This window comes from Ailuropoda melanoleuca, chromosome 7 (assembly GCF_002007445.2).
Source record: "Ailuropoda melanoleuca isolate Jingjing chromosome 7, ASM200744v2, whole genome shotgun sequence".
Classification (NCBI taxonomy): domain Eukaryota; kingdom Metazoa; phylum Chordata; class Mammalia; order Carnivora; family Ursidae; genus Ailuropoda; species Ailuropoda melanoleuca.
In genome coordinates this window covers 113222209-113241146 of record NC_048224.1, presented here as the reverse complement: position 1 = coordinate 113241146, position 18938 = coordinate 113222209, and the positions used below count along the sequence as shown (strand labels likewise).

General features: G+C 38.5%; 1 protein-coding gene and 1 long non-coding RNA gene across 2 annotated transcripts in view; one reads left to right on the top strand and one right to left on the bottom strand.

Annotated features, from left to right (window-relative positions):
* The window catches only part of NDFIP2 (Nedd4 family interacting protein 2), a 66153-nt gene extending 54775 nt beyond the window's left edge, over nt 1-11378 (bottom strand). Inside the window, exon 1 of the mRNA XM_002919980.4 lies at nt 11043-11378. Within this exon, the coding sequence (XP_002920026.1) occupies nt 11043-11363 (321 nt within the window). The 5' untranslated portion in view covers nt 11364-11378. The remainder of the gene's footprint in view (nt 1-11042) is intronic.
* On the top strand, nt 11379-17964 carry LOC109489747. The gene is made up of 3 exons (XR_002142845.2): nt 11379-11719; nt 14627-14723; nt 16565-17964. It is a non-coding gene; the product is annotated as an uncharacterized LOC109489747 (long non-coding RNA).
* Nucleotides 17965-18938: the final 974 nt, after the last annotated feature.

Below are 18938 nucleotides of genomic sequence, written 5' to 3'. Positions count from 1 at the left end.
GATTTTGAGTGTACAAAACTGGTCTTGAGCTAGCCAACATTCATTCATTCATTCACTTTTAACAAATACTCCCTAAATGCCTACCATATGCCAGGTACTAAAAGATACATCAGTGAACTAAACAGACGAAAATCCCTGTACTCGTGAAGTTTACACCTGGGGTGAAGGGAGAAGGTAAGAATTAAAAACACAAAATATTTAGAATATGAGTTGGTGATCAGTACTACAGAAAAAAAAAATGAAACAGAGAGTGGGGTTAGGGAGTACTGTGAAGAGGGTATAGTTATTTTAAGTAAAATGGCCAAGAATGGCCTCAATGAAGTGGCCACTTCAACAGAACGAAGATTCTACTAGACATGAGAAGCTTGTATTTGCCATTCTCACAGAAAAAATTTATACTCTATTCCACCCCATTCATCTCTACCCCAATTCTAGTGACAGACTAGGTGAGGTGGCTGACTGATTACCAGGTAGATGTAAGTGATGCAAAACAACCTTACCACATTCCTAAGGGTTTGTTTCTAGACTGGGTGAAATAAAAAATTTGTGAGAAGCATCTGGCAACAGGCCCAAGCTTCAGGACTGTTTGAGGTACATTCCCATAACATCTATATCAGGGGCGGGAAAATTACAGCCAGCAAGCCAAATCTAGCCCACTGTTTTTGAGCCACATTAATTTGTTTACATATTAAGTATGAAATCTTTTGCACTACAACAGCAGATTTGAGAAGTTATGACACAGACCACATGGCCTGGGAGGCCTAAATATTTCCTATCTGGCCCTTTACTGAAGAATTTGTTCTAGAACATCATCACCACCATCACCATCACCATCATCATCCCCATCCCCATCCCCGCCACCACCACCACCACCACCACCACCACCCCCCCCACAGTAAGACCACTTTCAGGGACATCTTCATGAGCACATGACCAGTGTAATCACTAAGAACCCTGCCTCAGGAAGTCCCCACACTTGGGGTTTAATGCTCTATAGTCACCATCTTAAAATTTTTAGAAATTTTATCTCTGAATCTGAGTTTTATAAGTAAACCCCAATGGGACAACAGAGCTTGTGCCAGGGCTCATAAGAAGTCTGCCTCCCCAGGAAGGATTCTCAGTCAGCTGAATCCTGTCTCTGCCTGACCTCCCCACCCTTGCCCCATAGTTAGGGATGTAACAAGGCATCGGCCAACCATCCCAGGCTGGCATCACCATGACACATTCACTGGCAAACCAGCAAGGTCTCCTCCTGTGACTGATTCAGGTATGGAGCAAGTCCTGGCATGAAGTATGCAATCCCTTGAGAGTTGCCCATCTGCTGTGCGTTGAGACAGTAAACCTATAGGAAGGGGAGATGGGCTTCCCTGCCCCAGGCCAGGACCCTATATTTTCATTTGGCACCGGGACCTGCATATTATGTAGCTAGACTTCACTGCTTTCATAAAGCAAAAATTATAAACCAAAGTTATAAATGAAAGTTCCATTCTTCTATCAAATTCATAAAATTTCTATGGTTTGTCCCAATTCACCCTGAGCCAACCCCCTTCATCTTGTTCTAGCAACAAAGTTTTCTTCATATTCTTAAACCAACAAACTAATTTCCACCATAGACCACTATCACACTTGAAATACTCATCGACTAGAACAGTTCAATCAAGCCTCACGCTGACTGTCATACCCTTCAGAATGGATGACTTGAAGTTCTCTGATTACCCTGATTCCAATCAACTCAGGGGTCAAACCAACTGGTGTGACACCTCCAAAGATGGTCACCACCAATTTCTGACTACATGTACATACATGCCTCTCCTTCACTTAGAGATGGAGTTTATTTCCTCTCCCTTTGAATAAGGCTGAACCTATGACTGCTTTAAACTTTAACACAGAGGAGAACTGAAATGATCCAGTCAACAGTGCCAGTTGAGCTCCCAATTAATAGTCAGCATCAACTGCTAGCCAAGTGAATGAGTTATCTTGGACGTTCCAACCCAATCAAGCCCCAAAACAGCTGCAGCCCCAGCTATCATCACATGGAGCAGAAGAACCTCTTTATTGATCAGAGACAACCCACAGAATCTTGGAACATAATAAAATGCTTACTATGGAGTAGTCTGTTATAAAACAATATAAAACTAAACGACAAAATCTGAATACCAGATCCATCCATCACAGCTAAGCCTATTATTTAACCTCTTTACGTCTCATTTTTTCTCATCTGCAAAGTGAGGATCAGGGTATTATCTATTTCACAGAAGTGGTCTAAGGATTAAATGTGTTCATATGTGTAAAGCACTTGGCAGAGTTCTCAGCATATTCCTGACATAATGCAAAGTCATTACTATTCTATTATTGCTATTTTAGTATTGATAAAATACATTACTTACTCCACAATTTGTTTCATTTTTTTAAAAAACTACCTAGTACTATCTGAAATCATGCTTACTTATTTATCTGCACCCCCTCCTCCACCAAAGTATGAGCCATACGACATTTAGCTATTTGTCTTATTCACCAGCACCTAAAACAGAATTTGGCAGAGATACCTCATAAATCATTGTATATTGAATAAATGAGTTTCAGGACCTCTGCTTCATAGTTAACAATGATATCCAAAAACTGTTCCCATACTTTACTTAAGCATAAATCTGACAAGAGGCACTCAAAACATAAAACAAGCATATAAACTATAATGTGGTATTTTCATGACATTATTCCAACACACTTGTTACTGCACAAATCTTTTACCTTTACTAGATCCTGTACTGCTTAAATATGCCTAAGTGATGGCTAGCATTTGATTCAGCATCAGTTAGGCGTGCTAATGTAGTATACTCATCTGTACATTTTTAATTAAGTTTTTTTAAGCTTTTTATTTTAATTCCTGCATAGTTAACATACAGTGTTATATTACTTTCAGGTGGTATACAATACAGTGATTCAACAATTCTATACATTACTCAGTGCTCATTATGATATGTGTACTCTTAATTCCCTTCACCCATTTCACCCAACCCCCCTCCCACTTCCCTTCTGGGTAAATATCAGTTTGTTCTCTATAGCTAAGAATCCGCTTCTTCTTCTGCACAGCCAAGGAAACAGTCAAAAAAACTAAGAGGCAGCCCATGGAATGGGAGAATATATTTGCAAAGGACACTACAGATAAAAGACTGGTATCCAAGATCTACAAAGAACTTCTCAAACTCAATACACGAGAAACAAATGAACAAATCAAAAAATGGGCAGAAGATATGAACAGACACTTTTCCAATGAAGACATACAAATGGCTAACAGACACATGAAAAAATGTTCAAAATCATTAGCCATCAGGGAAATTCAAATCAAAACCACACTGAGATACCACCTTACGCCAGTTAGAATGGCAAAAATAGACAAGGCAAGAAACAATTGTTGGACAGGATGTGGAGAAAGGGGATCCCTCCTACATTGTTGGTGGGAATGCAAGTTGGTGCAGCCACTCTGGAAAACAGTGTGGAGGTCCCTTAAAAAGTTAAAAATTGAGCTACCCTGTGACCCAGCCATTGCAATACTGGGTATTTACCCCAAAGATACAGACGTAGTAAAGAGAAGGGCCATATGCACCCCAATGTTCACAGCAGCATTGTCCACAGTAGCTAAATCGTGGAAGGAGCCGAGATGCCCTTCAACAGATGACTGGATTAAGAAGCTGTGGTCCATATATACAATGGAATATTACTCAGCTATCAGAAAGAACGAATTCTCAACATTTGCTGCAACATGGACGGCACTGGAGGAGATAATGCTAAGTGAAATAAGTCAAGCAGAGAAAGACAATTATCATATGATTTCTCTCATCTATGGAACATAAGAACTAGGATGATCGGTAGGGGAAGAAAGGGATAAAGAAAAGGGGGGTAATCAGAAGGGGGAATGAAACATGAGAGACTATGGACTATGAGAAACAAACTGAAGACTTCAGAGGGGAGGGGGTGGGGGAATGGGATAGACTGGTGATGGGTAGTAAGGAGGGCACGTATTGCATGGTGCTGGGTGTTATACGCAACTAATGAATCATCGAACTTTACATCGGAAACCGGGGATGTACTGTACGGTGACTAACATAATATAATAAAAAATTATTAAAAAAAAAAAAGGGAATCAGCTTCTTGATTTGTCTCTCTTTTTTGTTTCTTAAATTCCACATATGAGTGTGAAATCACACGATATTTATCTTTCTCTGACTTATCTGGCTTAGCATTATATTCTCTAGTTCCATCCATGTTATTACAAATAGTAATATTTCATTCTTTTTATGACTGTTCCATTTTACATATATGTATATATATACATACACACAAGCATGCACGTGCGTGTGCACATATACATGCACAGACACACACCCACCCACCCCATATCTTCTGTATCCATTTATCTATGGATGGACACTTGAGCTGTTCCATAATTTGGCTATTATAAATAATGCTGCAATAAGCATAGGGGTGCATGTATCTCTCTAAACTAGTGTTCTTGTATTTTGGGGGTAAATACCCGGTAGTGCAATTACTGAACTGTAGAGTAGTTCTATTTTTAACTTTCTGAGGAACCTCCATACTGCTTTCCACAGTGGCTGCGCCAGTTAGCATTACAACCAACAGTGCTCAAGGGTTTCTATTTCTCCACATCCTCACCAACACTTTTTGTTTCTTGTTCACTTGTATAATTAAAAAAAAAAAAAAAAAGTGAGCTGTTCTCAATCAATCAAATCAGTGCCACACAGTTAATATCACTACAAGTACAGAAATAGCCAGAGAAATTTTAATATGGGCTGTGTTCAAACACAAATTAATCTGACAACACACAATAACATAACACTAGTCTTCAAGCTGTGGAAACTTGGTATAAAACACATTCGAGTGTGAATTTCCTCAATTACAGTTTTTATAAGTTTCAAACCTATTTTAAAGTTGAGATAAAAATCAGACATTCACAGGAACCCTGAACCCTGAAACACCTCTGAAATACACCAGGTCCAGAAGGTAGAAAGACATACAAAAACATAATTCAGTGTAACAACTTCTCTAATACTGTGATTTTCAACTTTTCTCCACCTTGACCCAGATGAGATACAAGTAACTCGCTCTCTCTCCCTCTTCCAATCATAGTTCTGTAGGAGTTTTTACATTTAAGAACAGGTAAACAAACTAGAAGGGTGTGGTACAGAACTGCAGATGAGAAATAAACATGTAAAATCAAAGAAGAGAGAATACATCATGGCTGAAGAACTAATGAGTAGGTCCTGATAGACTAGAGCAGTTAGTGCATAAAAATTAAGAGGAGGAACTGCTAAGTTACTGTGCTGTACAGTTATGGAAAGGTCCACTCAAGGAACTTGTATGTTAAAAACAGAAATTAAGATTTCAAAATTCCAATAAGCCCACCAGAATGGCTAAAATTAAAAAGACTGACAACACCACCAAAATTTAGCAAGTTGGTGCAGCAACCAAAATCTCATACATCGTTGGTAGAAGTGTAAAATAAAATGTTACAACTTGGAAAAAAGTCTGGTGGTTTCTTATGAAAGTAAACATACACCTATCCTATTTACCCAGGAATTCCATCCAAGACAAATGAAAATACATGTTTATAAAAAGCTTCGTACAAAAATATTCCTACCAGCTTTATCCCTAATAGCCAAAAACTGGAAACAATCCAAATGTCCATCCACAGAGCAATGGATGAATAAACTGTATTCATTCAATTTATACAATGAAATACTATTCAGCCATAAAAAGGATGATATATACACAATAACATGGATCAATCTCCAAAACTTCATGCAGAGTGAAAGAAGTTTTGCTGACCATATGCTGTATAATTCTAGAATAAGCAAAACTAATTTAAGTGAACAACAACAACAACAACAACAGAATAGTGATCAACCAGAGGATAGGTATCAACAGGGAAGAATCACAAGGGAACTTTATAGGGTGATAATAAAGTTTTACATCAGGGGGTTGGTAAATGTTTTCTGTAAATGGCAGGATAGTTAATATTTTAGTACTTGTGAGCCCTGCTTCAAATGTTCAACTCTGCCATTGTAAATGAATGGGCATAGCTGTGTTACAATAAAACGTTACAAAAAGAGTAGTTGAAACATAGTTTGCTGATCCCTGTTCTATATTTTGAAAGTGATTTGAGTTACACAAGTCTCTGCATTTGTCAAAACTCATCAAATAAGCCACATAAGATTTGTGCATTTCACCATGTCAATTTTACCCCAAAGAAAGAGAACCATGAAGAAAGACTGAACTCTAGGCTAACGATAAGCATGTAGTTTACAGTGAGTTACACTTGTATCTGCAACTTTGAAAGCATCAAAAAAAAAAAAAAAAAAAAGATAGATTGACAGGTGTACAACACAGATATAACAAATTTTTGGCCACTGTAGACCCTACAATTGGCATATGGTATATGGGGGTTTAACTGCATAATTTTTCAACATTTCTATATATGCACTTCAAAGTTTTAATATTAAATGTGGGAGAGAGGGAATTCAACAATAGACCACTGAAGATTTTTAAACAATGTAATGAAAATCAAATGTATGCTCTACAAATATGACTCACACAGTGCAAAAGACACACTGAAGGAGAGTCAGATGAAGGAAAAAAGTAGTAAGTGGGCTATTACAATAGTCAGTGTCATAGAAAGTATTAACATTTAAGTAGTAAGTACAAAATGAGTTCACAAAGAGAAGTCAGAGAAGAGTAGAAAGCTTCTTCCTATCAGGAATAAGGAGTTTCAAGAAGAAAGTAAGTTCCCAGGGTCAATGTAACAGAAATCAAGCAAGATGAACACAGAAAAATACCTATTAGATTTAAGCAATGGGCAACTCTGATGGTGTAAAAGTGGTGTGGTTAAGAATATAAACCAGATAAAGAATACTGATAAATTCAAAGGAAACAAACAAGTGAGGATCAAAGAAACATAGGTGGGCCAAGAAGGCAAAAACTAGAGAGCAACATAAGATAAAAAACTGCAATATTTCTTTAACATGGAAAGCAAAAGTAAATGACCACACCTAAAAATCCCCATCTATTATCTCATCCAGAACATGTACTATTGAGTAAGGCAGTCTGCCATGGGCCTGACTGTCCCTACATATTCTTGCTGAGTGTGAAAGTCTGCAAAACTTATCTACTTCCTGATATTGAGTGGATTCTTTTAATTAGTCACCTAGGCAACAAAGAAGGTCAAGGTTACCACAGCACATAGCTATACTTGAGGGAGAGGCGAACAACCTTGTTTGTTGCTCCCTACAATGTTTGCTGCTTGCTAAAAAAGTGTTGGAGCATTGGTCCTGAGTTCCTCCATTGTGATCCACTACATGCATCCCTCTAGACTTTACCTTCATAGGACCTGGGTCGAAGGAAAATCTACACAAATATGCTGACGTTCATGCAGCTTGCTGTGCTATGAGTAATAATGCTAGTGTTTCTGACCTGGAGACTCCTGTTTTCTGCTAGCAACAATTAAACATTAATAAAACTAACTTATTAGCCTATAAATATGGTAAAATCAAATTGTAAGACTTTTCACAGTACTTGACATGAACAACAAAGAACTAGTTGATATTCATGTTGCTATATAAGAGAGACACAAAAGTGGTCACAAAAACTGAAATACATATAATACTTTATAGTTTGTACACCTTAAGTTATTCATAATATTATATCATTGTTCATGTAACAGCCTCCGTATTACATGTTTTACGTATATTACAACATATAATTCTCATAATAATCCTCATGAGGTAGGTATTAATATGATGAAACTGAAGCTTCAAAAAGGTAAATAAGCTAAGGGCTCACAAAGTGTAAACAGCACAACCTAAATATAAGCCCAGATGACTTTAAACCGTGCTTTGTTTTGTTATGTTAACCAACAAAAGTCGATCTCCTTTCCAGCTGATTTATCGAGGACAACTCTAATTTTCCATTTATAAGACCAAAGTACTTAGAGCTCTGCAGTATGAATACTTCATTGTTCACAGAATAACTAACATTTTGGAAATGTTAATATCATCTTAAAATTTTCTCCAAAATTCTAGGATCAAATTTTAGGAAGAGCTAGGTCAAACAAATCCAAACCACTGTCTCTACTGCAGAATTTCTCATGATTTTAATATGCAAATATATGTTTTAACATGCTAATATAGGTCATAAATCTTCTAAGACCATCTATTATCATCGTTCTGGAAAACTGTTTGGGAAACTACTGCTACAATCAACAGCGCCAACTTTACTTGTATTCAGAATTATCTTTGAAACCTTAGTAGTCAGCTTGGTTCAGGTACATAATCCTTTAAAAGAGAGAACATCAAAGTTAGAATGTGGCCTAACAGCTTCGAGCCAAATCAACTACTACATACTTTGGCAACATTGCTCATTTTCTACCAAACAAGATTTAATTCCCCATAACACAAGGAAACTATGTAGCATACTTAGCTTTTTCTGAAATTAGAAGGATAATAATGAAGGCTTTTTGTAGCTCTACATTGTTACCTACTGCTTTACTTAACAAAATTCAGACCCCCTGTAACAATGGAAGGGAAGAAAAGACCACAGAAAAACCAGTTCCACATAAAACCTGTGCATTGGTTAATGGTAGTGAGTCATTCGAATGGTTCTGTGCATCACTGCCAGCTCTCCAATATGGGAAGCTAAATTTTAACTCCATCAATAAGTGATAAATTAGCATTACATACTATTTCACCCCTAACTATATGTATATTTGCCTGTCACCTACTTAGTCATCTCTTAACATTCAACAACTGAAACTGTTTACTGCTCAATGATCTATTAATCATTCCAGAGTTTTCAACAAAACTGAGCTAAAGACAGCCACACAGCAGTCGTGTTGATCATATAAACCAGAACTGCAGTTTTGTCCCTAGCCATATAATCTGCTAGATGCCAATTCAGCTGCTTCTTTGGAATAACTACATATAGTTATTCATCAGGCCATTCTCAACAAAACCAAGAGTTATAGTAGACAAATGAAATAACTACGTAATTACAAAGCAACAGGAATTACAATCCAAATTTAAACTATGCTAAGATTCTCACTTTACCTTACAAAGAAAACACACTGATATCATACCTACTTAGAGTGGACAGTAACTTTAAAAGAACAAATTTTGGACCTCGGCTCCAAAGGAATGCTTCCTCTCAATCAAAGTCTATTTCAAAGTCTACGGAAGACACATCTCCAGTTGAGGGGGGAAAAAACGCAATAAAATATGATACTGTCCACTTGTTGTGAAAAAAGTTGTAGAGAAAAGGAAAAAAAAATCTTAAAACTGGGAGAGTAAATTTCAAAATATTGGTGTTAGGAATTTTTTTTAAAGTAATAATTAAGTCAAGCCTTAACTAGTCATAACTACTGAAAACAAATGTGACAGTATAACAAATTATTTTAAGGCGCAGCTATATCAGTTAAAAATGTTTTGAGTAGTGATTTGTGAATGAGAACATAGCTGATTCTGATAAGCAAAATCCCCAAAGAGAAAAAATTTAAATCAGCTAATGCCATTAAGGGAACAAACGGTAAGAAGAAAGAAAAGAGATTAGAAAAGACACTGGAAATACTATCCAATATTAACTACTGAATTTTATTTCAGCTAACATCTGCAAAAAATAAGAATGCCTTTAAAAATAAAATATAAACTACCAAAAGTGTATACACTTAACAACTTGAAAAATGTCTCCTATACTGGCAGCAATATTTTCCAAACCATTCTGAAAATACGGACAAATTATCACAAAATTCAACATAGATCATTTTAAGATTTACAGGATGTAAAGCAGATGAAATGAAAGCATCATGAGCTTTTACCTTAGAAAAATGCAAAGTTGCAAACATTGGGATTTCATCTTTCAGTAGCCTTCATACTTGTCAAAATGCAATTATTAACAGAAATTCTTCATAACTAAGGCTCACGTGTGCAAATACATATTTGCAAGGTGAAATCTGCTTCACTACATCTACATTTGTAAAATTTCCACAAACAGTACTATTAACTGCACCATCAATGCTACATATTAACGTTTTCCTCCTCTTCCTCAGTAAAAAGGTTTTACTTAATTACCGTCTGAAAGTTTATATTGTAACATGCTACCTAGTTACAACAAAAGAGTCAACTATTGCTGAGTCCATTTTTTAAAGAGGGTTTACAATAGAAACCTCCAATGCCAGGACCATAATTAATGCTACAGGAAAAACTACGTTAGAAAAATTGACACTGAAAATAGAGAGGTCCACTTTTCACTCATTTTAACATACAAAGGCTTATGTGGTTGAACTGGAAAACCCTTTATTTAATGAAAAATAAGTCAAACAAGATTTGCATTTTTGTTCTAGTAAAACTTGTTTCCTCTCCTACCCCCCACCCCAAAAAGTCGGAATAGGAAAAAAGAATAGTCACTTTTACTACTAACAAAATGGAAAAGGACAAAATGACAAGGTTAACTAGAGCTGAGACACAAGATCAGCACCACTATTCTCTATAGTTGCACAATTTTTCAACCCACATTTTTCACCGAATCCACATCCCACCCTACATCGCGCTTACATCTCCCCCCCCCCTCCATTTATGACGGCGATCATCTTCCCAGCAGGTATGTGAACTCAACACCATTTCCAGCAGACAATCCACCGGAAATGTCTCAGAAGTGACTGGCTCAGGGAATAAGGAAATGATCGACAAAGTGAGAAGTAAAATAAATATAAGTTTTAAGAAGGGGGGGACCAAGGGTGTCCCTACAGCGGGGTGTAGGGTGAGGGTGAGGGGTGGGGAGGTAGGAGGAGCCTTGGGTCGAGAGGAAAGGGTCTCGAAGGAGTCAGAGGCAAGCTCCACAAGGAGAGGTGTAAAAAGAAAAAAAAAAAAAAAGAATTAGGCAGTTTTTAGCCCGAAGAAGGGGACTCCCTGGTCGACAGAGGGAAGCAGTCCGGGGTCCCTGGCCGCGCAGGAGGCCGGGGCGGGGGCGCAGGAACTCACCACCTGGTAGCGGCCAGTCCCCGGCTGGTGATGATCCATCCTGCCCGGCTCGGGATCCGGCTTCCGAGCCGGCGAGTCCTCTCGGCGCTCGGCCCCCTCGTCCACCCCCGTCGCCGACGACGTCGTTGCCGCAGCGCCCCTTCCGCCTCTGTTTCTGCCGCCGCGGTCGCCCGGCCGAGCCGCTTCACTTCCTGTCGCTCCCGCAGCAGCCACGGAAACCTCCGCGTCGGCCACCGCGCTGAGAAGCCCCAGAGCGCCGCGCGCGCTACTGAGCATGCTCGGAATGGTTGCGCATGCTCGTTGGGTTCTCAGGCGTCCCATTCGCGTCGCGAGGGAGGGGGGTTGGGCTGGGTGGGAAGAGATGGAAAAGTAAGACAAGTCCGGGGAACTGTCTAGGTTGTCGGGAGTGGGCGGTGGCAAAGGGAACGGAAAAAAAATATCACCGTCCTTGATAGGTCTTTTCTATTGGACGGGTTTCGCGCAAGCACAGGCGGCTACACAGTCGCACCACGCAGAGACAAGAGTCGAGGAGAAAGGGAACGCATACCTAGAACACCTGAGAACGGGTCACCCATTTACCGAACACGTCCTCTTCTTACTCACCCAGCATAGGACAATGCAGGGAGATCCGTCTAGGACGTTGCTATAACTATAGCGCATTCAAAATCATTAGTAAGGTAAGGGATATTTTTTTAAATATTGTTTTGTCGCCCTCTTGGTAGTATGAGATTTAAGAATCTAACAGGGACTCTTCAACAATACTCCTAATACCTCGCCAAGGAAGGAGGCCTCTAGTGACCCCTAGGTTACTGGAAGGATACAAGAAAATAATGAAATAAGATAGGACTGTTTTGCCATCATACTCCAATGGTTCCGAAGGATTTAACAGTAAGAAATCACTTTGTGTGCAACATTGTAAGACTATCCCAGTGTCAGGTTAAGCACACGTAACCTATTATGTGTGAGTATCTCCCAAAGGCCACAAAACGTGTTTTTCTAGGGAGTAAAAAAGTATGATGGGACAAAGTAAAGTACCTTTTAACCCAAAGACCTGCTTTCTATGCCCAGAAAACTATGATCCCACATAATCTGGCCCAGCTATCTCTTTATGTTTACTTCCTTCCTCAATCTCCAAAGGAGATTCCTGGAATGAAAAAGGCCACTGAATGAGCCTAATCAGCTAGTTAAAATAGCAAAAATACAATAAAGACAGAAACTCATTGAGATCATCATCAAAAAAAGTTAAGCCTTCTCGACAATTTTATTCAAAGCATCGACCAGTTCTTACTATTTTTACCGTCCTGACACATCTAGTGGTAGAGAGCATGAATAGGCTAACAGTAAAAAGAGGCAATAATATCATACTTAAATGTCTTTCAACTTTTCTTTTGATCTAAGTTCATATATTTTAGATTAGAAGACGATGAATAGGACATTTTATTGTATTATTGTACAAGAGGTCACCCTCACAATTTCACCCCAAATGGTATCATCTTTCATGGTCAAAACAACAGTGTCAGCAAAATGAAATTAGATTCCTACATCACTTATGGTCTATACTATTCCTTTAGAACTTAATTTTATATGTGCTTGTGTTTTCATTAATCATTTATATGTCCATTGGTTGTTTCTCAAATACACTACTGCTCAGGGCAGAGGCCATTTTTTACACCTAACACACCTAGAACACTACTGAGAACTGAGAACATAATGGTGAAAGCTAAAGACCTGACCAAGGGGCGCCTGGGTAACGCAGTTGTTAAGCGTCTGCCTTCAGCTCAGGGTGTGATCCTGGCGTTCTGGGATCGAGCCCCACATCGGTCTCCTCCACTGGGAGCCTGCTTTATCCTCTCCCACTCCCCTGCTGTGTTCCCTCTCTTGCTGGCTGTCTCTCTGTCACATAAATAAATAAAATTAAAAAAAAAAAAGACCTGAAAAATAGACATCCTGAATCCTGTTAGGGTAACAGATTCTTTTCATTTTACCTTCCTCCCAAGTTCTGTGAACATTTTGCTAATCTAGAGAGCAAATGACAAAATTCAATGGGAAAGCACTTTTCCAGTGAAGAAGAGGAAGAGAAAGAGGGGAAAGAAGAATAGTAACTAATGGATATCGAAAACTTCCCAAGCCAGGGAGTGCATGTGTTATATCATTTTACCCTCACAACATCTCCATGATGTAGGCATGACTATAATCCCTGTTTAACAAATCAGGTAAGTAAGGCATCAAGAGGTTTAGGAACTTGTCCAAAGCCAAATCACTAGCAAGTGGTCACAGACTCCACAGTCTCCTCTATGTTAAGCACTGTGCTATAATATATCCTAAAAAAAAAAAAACAAAAATAGTGATGCAGAGCCAATCTGACTGCTTTAAATCCACCTTCTTGATCCATATGAAATAAATGATTCTTTCTCATCATCCCCAAAAGAGCCACACTGATCTCCTTTTGTCCATTTCACAACTAAGCCAGTGTGACCTGTAATAGGCCACCACAAGTGGAGACCCTGAGTTGTCCCACTAAGAGCAACTTATTTGGGATGAAATGGGAATAACAATATTCTTATTATTTCAGAGGCTTTAAGCAACGTCCTATATATTCAATCCCTAACTTTTCCGTGGTGACAACTCTAGTTACCTAAGGAACTGCTGGTAGTGTACCTTTATAAACTACTTCAAGTGGAATTTTAGAATTTTAATGCACTTCACTAACAACTCTTGTTCTGGCCTAATCAATTTTCATCTCCAAAATACACAGCCACCCATAATTTCACGAGGGCCACATTGCAGTCCTGGGGCAGATGTGAAGATAAACTGCCAGGATTCCCCATCCAGAAGCACTCTGACCAGTTGCAAGAAGTGTGATTAACCAACCACCTCCAGCTGTTAGCCATGTCAGGCTTTCCTTCAGTTTTCAACCTGATGTGGTGTTATTTTTAGCATGGCATCTGGTCGTTGACGGTGGTGGTACAGATTGAGCCACTTTTTTTTTTTTTTAAAGATTTTTTATTTATTTGACAGAGATAGAGACAGCCAGCGAGAGAGGGAACACAAGCAGGGGGAGTGGGAGAGGAAGAAGCAGGCTCACAGCAGAGGAGCCCGATGTGGGGCTCGATCCCATAACGCCGGGATCACACCCTGAGCCGAAGGCAGATGCTTAACCACTGTGCCACCCAGGCGCCCCGAGATTGAGCCACTTTTGCCTGATACTGACCCTTTGAAGGGGCAATCTTTGCTTCAGAACTCCCTGCTACACTGGCAGAGACTTTGCTAGCTCTGCAGTATATTGTAATGAGTCTCCCTGCCCAATCCTTTTTCCTTCCACAGGTGTGAACTCCCTAATAAATGTCTTGCACTCATAACTTCATATCAACATCTGCTTCCTGGAGAACCCAAACTAGACAAGTGCCAAAATGTAAAGTGATAAAACATTGTTAATATCAAAATTCTGTGAAAGGACTACAAAGGTCCTTTCACATAATTGATGTTTCACCTGCAGAATAGCTCCCAGTACCCTCCATTGTTAACATTTTCTCATGTGGACGTAATGTCTTCCCACTAAGAATGAGTTTGATGTTGTTCCATAGAGTGATGCTATCGAGTCACAGGGACCCCTTTTCCTGGGCCGTACTTCCCACTGAAATCCCTCCTACCTTCTCTGAAGCAGAGTCCTTCCCACCAGAGGTAAACTGATTTCTTATCACCCTCCATAGTCTCTTCTCAGTTCAAATTGGGTATGCATATACATGGGCCAAGACTGTTTGTTGATATCCCCACCAATAAGAGAGCAGCAGACAGACATGCCATTGCCTGCAGATGGCTTTCTACACAGGCCTACATCACAGGTAGGCAGATGCTCCAAATTTCCCCTACTTCTTCAGTGATTTTTAGTGTCTTATCACTTCCCCTGCAATGGACAACATACAACATAGAACACGCAACATAGAACTACTCCTCGAGTAGCTGCTGATGGTCAGTGTGACCAGAGATCCTGATTGTTAATTCCCTGTAGAATATGTATGATTTTGCATAATTACCTAGGGAATGATTAAAAGAGGTAAAATTGTATTCTATGAAGATTTCTATCTTTACATAATAAAAATTCACTAGCCATTATTTTTTGTACACTAAATTCTAAACTAGGTTTTAGAAAACAAGAAATTACTGCCACTTTGGTAAATGAAAATAAGCATAATTATTACTCCAACGTTTTATCTCTGTTACCATGTATATGGATCTTTTAAGCAGTCTGGAGGCTTGGACCTCAATTTGGCTTCACATAGTGTTCCTTATTTAACTGTTTCTGAAATTCTTGTCATCTGTTCAGCTCTGTAATTTTAGAGAGAAAATCTAAATGAGCAATTTGACAATCAGGTATCTACTTCCTTTTCCTCTCTTTAGTCTCATACACTATGTTGGAAGAACCTAAAACACAGCTAATGTTTTTTATCAATTAGGGTTCAACCCAAGAAAAAGAACAAATAGAAGATACATATTAAGAGATGTATTGCAAGGCATTGGCTTACACTGTAGTGAGGGCTGACTAGGCCTCCAAAATCCATAGTACAGGTCACTGAACTCTAGAAGAGTTCTAGGAGCTGCTGTCTACAGGCAGAATTTCTTCTTCCTCAGGGAAGCCTCAGTTCTACTCTTGACCTTTCAACAGATTAAATCAAGTCCACCCAGATTATACAAGATAACCTCCTTTACTTAAAGTCAACTATTTTGGACTTTGATCATATCTAGAAGATACCTTCACAGCAACGCCTAGATTAGTGTTTGAGTGAATAATTGGAGCTATAGCCTAACCAAGTCGACACAGAAAACTATCAGTTTATTTAATGTTTAGACATTTATTTAAATACTACAAGGTGAAATTGTCTCCATACAATAAAGGATAAAGAGAGAGAGAGAAACTGAAGAGAGAGAAAAAAGTATCAGAGAGTTAGCTTAGAGATTAAAATAAATTTCCATATTAAGTATTTCCTATCAGCCTCATTTTGTTTATGTATTATTATATATGGAGGCATCACCAGGCAGCAGTTAGAAAATATCTGAATTCCGATAAGCTGTCCTAACACTATTTCTATTTAGCATTTTCATTTTTTGTTTAGTCGTGAGCAACGAATATGAGCAAATCAACAGCCGTTTTGCCTTAGGGGATTACTTATTTTAAATTGGGCTAAGTCATAAATTATTAAAATGTTCTTTGCTTTACCTTGAGTACAGAGGCTGTTCTTTGACCATATTAAAGCAGGACTTTATGTGTTTTTTTGTCTCCTGTTTTCTCTGCAAGCCTGATAATCACTTTCATCATAAAAGAGCAGGGCTGGATTGAGTATATGGCCTATTATGACAGGTTTCTCTTGACTAACTAATGCAAGATTATTGTGTAAGAAGACAAATACTATTTGTACATGTGGGTGTGGGTGTGTGTATAAAATACTAGGAGAGGAAAATGTCTTCTATATATCAAGATGTTCTTAACATGTTAAACATTGTCTGCTCTCTTTCTTCCATAACAGGAACCAGGCCTCATTTGTTAAATCATCTGAAGTCAGAATGCTCCTTCACAATTAGCAACATTGGTACAACATCAGCAATAAGGTTTCCATATGATACAGTTGCCTGGTTTTGGTAATGAGGATAATGGGCATTCAATATCTGAAGGGACAAAATGATGACAGTATTCCAATGGAGTGACTCACAAGATGCTGCCTTTCCAGAACTAAGAAGAAATTCACACCCATTCCCTGGCCTTAAGATTCAAATAGGGGGAAGAAAAAAATGAATGGCCTGGCAGAGCCAAATTAAGCCAAGATAGTGGAAAAAAAGGGAGTTCCTTTTATATCTGCTAGATATCATAGAAAAAAATAAAATATGTATACTATCCCACTTCACCTGTCAATAGTATGTAAAGTTCCCATGAAATGTCTATAAATTCTGCTTATGCAAAATGCTCATTGAGAAATCTGGCATGATTTCCCCCATAAAGGTAGAGACCTCAAGCTCAAATCTTCTTCTTCTTTAACCAGTATTTTAGTCTGTTTGGACTGCTATAACAAAATAGCATAGCTTATAAACAGAAATTTATTTCTCACAGCTCTCAAGGCTGTAAGGCCAAAATCAGGATGCCAGCATGTTTGGGTTCTAGTGAGGGCCCCCTTGCGGGTTTCAGACTGCCAACTTTTCATTGGATCCTCACATGGCAGAAGGGGCCATGAGGGATCTATTTGGGAACTCATTTCATAATAGCATGATTCCCATGCCTCTGGATCTAATCACCTCCCAAAGATCCACCACTTAACACCATCAAATTGGGCATTAGATTTTCAATATTTGAATTTGGGGGGAGGGGAACACAAACAACCAGATCATAGCATTCAGATACTGACTTAAAAACAAAAGCATAAATGCTACAGAAACACATGTGTCCAAATATAGCACATAGAGAAGAAAATCAAATTTAATTTTTTTGGTTTGAAGGAAGGCTCACTTACAGGCCACTGAAATTTCTTTAGAACTCAGATATTTGGAAAAGAGAGAAATGTGTGTTTTCATGGATTCATAAAACTTTAGCATTTCAGCAGACCTTCCTAGTCACTTATTCCAGAAACTTCATTTTGAATATATGGAAACTGAGGCTCAGAGAGGTAAATGCAGCCTTACAATGATTATCTATAAAACTACCACCCCACTTCCAGCTTGGTTCAAATGTGGTAATTCATAAAACAATAAAAAATACTCCATTGACTGTTCCTACCACATCCAACAAGAAACAGCCCTCCGAAACAGTACTAATAAAAATAAATATAGAACTTCAACACATCATGAACTCAACATGTTCATATTTCTTTTGGAAGAATCTTATAGTCAAATGTATTGCCACCAAACAGGATAAAGGCTAAGATCATTGCTAATTCTCTCAGGGGTTGCTGCTTCAGAAAAAGTAAAACAACTACTTTTGGGCTTTTAAAAAAATTTTTTTTATTTTATAACCATATATTAAATATTGTTTTTTCTCTTTTCTTTTGTTTCTTCTAATTTTTTTCCAAACCCTTGTGTTGAGGGCTGACTTTCAATAGATCACAGCTAGGAGCTGCTTTGCTAAGTACAAAACCCTGACCCAGAAGCAGGTCATCTAAAAATTGGTTTAGCACTAGGTTCCCTATGAATGTCTTTTTAAAATGCAATAAATGAGCCCTCCCAAAAGATAATCTTTAAAAATACAATAGATATCTAACATTAGTTGTATACATGCAAGCTTAAAAACCAAACAATCCCAACCCCATACATGCATGTCCATTCAGATAAGGTTGGGATATAAAATGACCTAAACACGTAAAGTGAACAAGATACCGGCTCTCAGCGCAGCCCTAACCCTTTGATCATGATTCCTGGAAATGATACAGTTGCACATACGTACGATAGTTACATATGACAGTTTACATTTAAATTAATATTAAAAATGTGGCTCCTCAGTGACACTAGCCAAAAGTGTGTAGTAGCTACTGTGTTGGAAAGAGCAAATAAAGAACATTGGCATCATCACAGAAAGTTCCATCGGCCATCATTGCTCAAGTGAAAATTCTCTTACTATTCACCTTAAATTATCCTCCTTCTTTTACTTCCGAATCATCCACGTAGTTTTCTAATAGCTTTGGTCCCAACTCTGCATATCTTAGCAATGCGGCTCCTGACCAAGTCATTTCACCTGCTGACCTGGTTTGCTCATCTTAAATGTCAGAGTCCTAATTCCTCCCCTATCTGTCTCACTGGCTGTTGTGAAGTTCAAATGAAATGTAACCATACAAATATCAAATAATATTAATCCTGGAGGTTCTTTTCCTTTCTAGTGACTGCAGGAAAAAAAAGTGATGTTTAACAGCTTTTATAATT